Source organism: Notothenia coriiceps, unplaced genomic scaffold (genome assembly GCF_000735185.1).
Source record: "Notothenia coriiceps isolate Sejong01 unplaced genomic scaffold, NC01 NC01_scaffold00027368, whole genome shotgun sequence".
In the NCBI taxonomy this organism is placed as follows: domain Eukaryota; kingdom Metazoa; phylum Chordata; class Actinopteri; order Perciformes; family Nototheniidae; genus Notothenia; species Notothenia coriiceps.
The window spans coordinates 40-5,375 of NW_011360069.1; the positions used below are offsets into that span (position 1 = coordinate 40).

General features: G+C 39.3%; 1 protein-coding gene across 1 annotated transcript; it reads left to right on the forward strand.

Moving 5' to 3' along the window:
* Positions 1 to 1,169: 1,169 nt before the first annotated feature.
* On the forward strand, positions 1,170 to 5,004 carry LOC104957561 (alkaline phosphatase-like). The gene is made up of 4 exons (XM_010785205.1): positions 1,170 to 1,269; positions 1,720 to 1,911; positions 2,028 to 2,147; positions 4,114 to 5,004. The coding sequence occupies exons 1-4, from the start codon at positions 1,170 to 1,172 to the stop codon at positions 4,377 to 4,379; spliced, it is 678 nt and encodes a 225-aa protein (XP_010783507.1). The 3' UTR covers positions 4,380 to 5,004.
* Positions 5,005 to 5,336: the final 332 nt, after the last annotated feature.

The window sequence follows — 5,336 nt, forward strand, 5'->3', positions numbered from 1 at the left end:
ATTTTCAGGCGTTGGGCGCCCTTTTTTTACAATGTCCGTCTTTTCAGTGAATAGTCGTCTTGAAAAAGGAACCGACAATAATTCCGCAACAACATCTTCTTCACCTGTTGCCATGTCAACGTTAAAACGAATAAAACAGAAAATGAATTGTTACGTCCCATCTATATCCTGTGTCTCGCGCCTGTCAGAACTAACGGGCCTTCTAGCATACCCTGCACCGTGGGAAACTCCGAAAGAATACGCCCATTGGCTACAAATCAATATATGATTGGTTGATCAAACTGTCAGAGTGTTCGCTCTCATTCATTTCAACGACCAGGGAATTCTATCAAGGATACAGAATACCCACAGATGCAGAAACAGATCTGATTGGTTGCATTTATTTTCTAAAATGCGTAGTGCAAGGTCCGAGAAGGACAAACAAATCAACGTAACACTGTTTATTACAGATCAACAACATAGATACGATTCTCATTTATAAAATGTATTTACATTTTATTACATTTGATTAAATTGTATTTATATAATTAAATCGATAAATGTTTTTTTTTTATCTGAGTTATCAGGGTATTCTCTGAATACCTTGAAGGCCCTGACGGTTCGCCACTGCCTGTTACGTACACAGCTATGTAGGGCCTTTATTATCATGTGCTACTCTGATATTGGAAGAGTACATTGAGTATTTTCCCAACAATCAGCATATTCCCTCTTATGACTTTTAATCATATTGGGCTGACTTCTATAGTAAGTTAAAGGTCCCCTATTATGCAAAATGCACTTTTTGATGTCTTTTATACATAAATATGTGTTCCCGGTGTGTCAGGGAACTCACAAAGTGTCAGAAAATAAAACTATTTTTCTCCACATCTTTAAAAACGGGGGTACAACGGAGCTGATCCAGATTTGTGTCTGATATGGCGTAATATAAATGGCTTTACACCCACGGCCCTGTCAGAAACGTCGCTATCAGAAACAATGTGCAACGTGTTTTGCACGTAATATGGTCTTTGTTTACATTAGCAAGCATCGCTAACACTCAGAGCTAACCTGTACTGCAGAGAGTATGTGTAAAAAAGCAGGAAATAAAAAAAGGTAGTATACCCGCAAGAAAAAAAGCATTTGAGCCCCATATTGTTTCAGAAATAATCCTTGAAGTGGTTTGGAACATGATGGCGTGTAATCAAGGCAGCATTGAGCTGAATCTGAGCAGAGCAGACAGCCTGCTCGTCACAGAACTCACAGTGTGTCTGCTGCTCAAAAGGGGGCGGGGTCAGCAGCTACAGTCACAGAATCAGAACGTCTCTAACAGGGCTGAAATAGAGGGATATGAGAGATGTCTAAAATGCATGATCTGTTTGGTATTTTGAGCAAAACACATCATAGACATGTTTTTATATATTTTTATATATCTGAGACCCATAATATATATGCCTAAAGATGGCATGATAGGAGATATTTAAATAAAAAAAATAAACGACTGCTCTATTGCGTGTGTGCTCATAGTCCCACCATGCCGCTTTTCCCTTTAAACAGACAGGTGAATAAGGTGTGAAACAGAATATGTGGCCAGGAGAATAGTAACAAAAGGGACTCAAAACACATCCTTGAAGTTTTGTTGAATATAGTGTTGTGAAGAGATATGGAGCTGTAATCCAAACTCACAGGATTAGAAATGTCACTGTCTTTACGAATCTTAACAAATAATTGTCCCACTGTCAGGAGGACGCATTGATCATGGACACCACGAGGGCAAAGCCAAGCAGGCGCTGCATGAAACTGTGGAAATGGACAGAGCCATCGGCCGGGCAGACCTCCTGACCAGCGTCCATGATACAATGACTGTGGTTACCGCTGATCATTCTCATGTGTTCAACTTCGGGGGTTACACAGGAAGAGGAAACACCATATTTGGTATGTTATGATAGTGATGTACATTCTGTAGTATAAATGTCTTTGTTGTACCACATGTTTACTAGTGCTGTGAGTTATTTTTTCTGTCGTGATAATGGGGTTTAATGCATCTACAGGTCTGGCCCCGATGCTCAGTGATATTGACCAGAAGCCCTTCACCTCCATCATATATGGGAACGGACCAGGTTACAAACTTCTCAACGGAGCGAGGGAAAATGTCTCCACTGTCGATTACCGTAAGTAAAACCAATAAAGAAACATTATAGAAAATACATTTTCTTTGAGGAAAAAGTGCATCCATCTCACTTATTATTCCCCAAAATAACTTGACAAAGGTAGATCAATTATGATAGCACAAGCTATTTTCTGTCAAATGAGGAGAAATGTATTGCAATAAAGAGACATTTCTCAACCTGAGGTACGGGTGATAGACAATGAAACAGTTTTGGTAAAGAGCATGACTGAAGGGGATTGCTCTTGTCTCGACATAAAATAACTTATTGCAGAAGTTTTTAATTAATCCTAGATTAATGGTGCATCCTTTAGTTCTCCCCTGATGAGTTTTCCCAAAACACATTGTGTGTATCCTCCTGATTGTTTAACAAATGTGTTGAAGGCAAGGCAAGGCAAGTTTATTTATACAGCACCTTTCAGCACACAGCAATAGGGATGGGTACCGTTTAAGGTTAAGGTTTTAAGGTTAAGGTTTTAACGGTACTACTACTTTTATCGATACCGCTTATCGATCCGGCCCTTTAACGGTACTCTTATCAGTTATTTTGAAGAAGAAAAAAAAGGTAAATTAACTAAGCAAATTGTAAACAAAATGAACATTGCTTTTTATTTAAATTACATAAATAATATTTCACATCAAAAGAAACAACAATGTTTTAACTAATCGTACTAAATAATCTGATGACAGAACTGTAAACAGAATAGCTGAAACTTTAACAAAAATAAATAACTCAGTTACCTCTTATCATTGACCCATGTTTGTTTAATTTAGTCAACTGTGTGTTGCTGCTAGCATACATAACACCTGACGTGGAAATGTTACTCGTGGATGGGGCTACAGAGCTACTAGAAAGACAGTTGAAACCGGTGCATTCCTCCGTCTGAATGTGGTGCACTTTTGCTAAATGCTTAGACAAAATGCTTGTGTTACCGCCCTTAAATGCTAAACTCTTATTGCACTTTTGACAACGAGCATTGTCCACATCAGGACGGGTGAAGTTTAACAACATCTTGGAGCGCTTAGTTCTCTCCGCCATCTCCGCCGTGTGTGTGTTGCTGCATGTAGCAGCTGCGTGTGTGTAAATTGCCCAGCCCCCTCGCACACAGACGGGGGAGAGAGATCTCTCATCTGGATTGGAAAGATCGAAAATACATCATAGGCACATTTTTTTTGTCTTTTTGCATGTTAGAAACGGAGTTGGCGACACTAAGACTGCAATATAATGTTTATGTAGCAATAATACACATGACATATCTTTTTAAAATGTTTCCAGTACCGATAAAAAGACCGATAACGTCGGAGCTTAACGGTACCACGGTCTTTAATAATTCAGCCCCGGGGCCCGTTTAATACCGGGGCTCGGTACCCATCCCTACACAGCAATTCAAAGTGCTTTACAATTTAAAATAAAATACATTTAAGAATAAATACAGCAAAAACACATTATAAAATGGCATTTAAAAACAGGCATTAAAAAGGAAAGTTAATAAAATAAACACAAGAGATATAGAATACATGAATAAAAACCATACTGCAGTATGGATATAAACAGCTCACTCAAATGCAGCGACAAAAAAGTGAATGCATTTCATTCCTCATTTGCTAAGCCAATAGGTATGTGCTGTTTTAAATTGAGCATTGTTTACATCCTAATTAAATATAATTTATCTTCTCCCCTGCTTTGGTTTGCACATAGCTGAATATCTTGGCTTGCAGCCGCTACCTGTGGATGAGTAGATTCATTTAAAACCATTCACTGGATTGTGTATTCCACCACCCGCGTGCATGAGCGTTCTTGTGCATGAGATAAACAAAAAACCGCTGAACCACTCATAGAAAAACTCTCACAGAGAAGAGCTACTAGGGTCAAACCTCAATACAAACCTTTGAATAAGGGTGAACATCTTTCCTTTATGCTTCATGAGTTAAGAACAATTACATCTTTGCATATTTGCTCTGCCTTTCAGAGGATAACAACTACCAGGCCCAGGCCGCTGTACCTCTGAGCATGGAGACCCATGGAGGAGAGGATGTAGCTGTGTTTGCTAAAGGTCCCCTGGCCCACCTGCTGCACGGGGTCCATGAGCAGAACTACATCCCCCACGTCATGGCGTATGCAGCCTGTATCGGCCAGAACAGGGAACACTGTGTTTCAAGTAGCGGGGCTGCAGATCTACGCCCTGTCCTCTCTAGCATCGCAGCCCTTCTCACAGTCACCCGAATCCTGTGCTGACCCCAAACTATACCCTCCCATCCTCATCCTGTTAATAACCCTGTTATAACCACTCGTACATTTTTTAAATTTCAATTTGATGTTGTTTTTTTAAGTTCTGATTTTACTCTTCAATATTTAGTTGTTATCATGGGACCACTGTTAGGGCTTTCGACAATATATATTATATTTCACAAAAGCAAAAGGGTATCTGTTAAAGGTTGTTCAGGCAAATATGTTAATTAATAAAAAACCAATCGCCCATGATGCACTGAAATGAAAAGTGGTGTTGCAAGGACTACCACAAAATCTGAGATCTCGGTTGAGACGTTTTTATAAAGAGGGTTTTAAGACCCATTAAGCATGTTTGTTCAATGTAAACCGTTTAGAATCTACCTCACAAGCTTGCAAAAGATCTCTCGTGCAATGATGGTGCATCGAGAAGGCCACATTTTTAAAAGGCGAAATGCATGCCCAAACAAGAGGCAAATGTCTAATTGACAAAAGAGTAAAACATATATATATATTCCCTTGTCATACACCTTTGTGCATACTTGTAAAAAGCACTGAAGCAGCCCACCTACCATTGTTATGTCAAATGAAAGTTGTAAACCTCTTAACCAATAAAAGACAATTGTTCTGATCATCTTGTGTAAGTTTTGTTGCAACATTATTGACTAGCTTTTCCTTAATGTTCTTGATAATGTTCACATACCGCCTGTGCTTCAACTCCTCTTTTCATCCTCAGTCTGAAACCAGAGCCCAGTCGGCTCTGATTGGCTAGCTGGCCGGCTCTGTTATGATTGGTCAAACGCTTGCATTACATTACAATACATTGCATTTAGCTGACGCTTTTATCCAAAGCGACTTACAATAAGTGCGTTCGACCAACAAGATACAAACTTGAAGAAAACAGAATCATATAAGTACATCAGGTTTCATAGAGCCAAAACATTTCAAGTGCTACTCAACTGGCTT

What these genes read in the sequence shown, in the direction of transcription:
- LOC104957561 (XM_010785205.1), top strand. Translation starts at nt 1,170, where the DNA reads ATGGCGTGTAATCAAGGCAGCATTGAGCTGAATCTGAGCAGAGCAGAC. An exon ending in AAGAGGAAACACCATATTTG is followed by an intron (nt 1,912 to 2,027) that starts GTATGTTATGAT and finishes ATGCATCTACAG; the next exon opens with GTCTGGCCCCGATGCTCAGT. An exon ending in TGTCTCCACTGTCGATTACC is followed by an intron (nt 2,148 to 4,113) that starts GTAAGTAAAACC and finishes TCTGCCTTTCAG; the next exon opens with AGGATAACAACTACCAGGCC.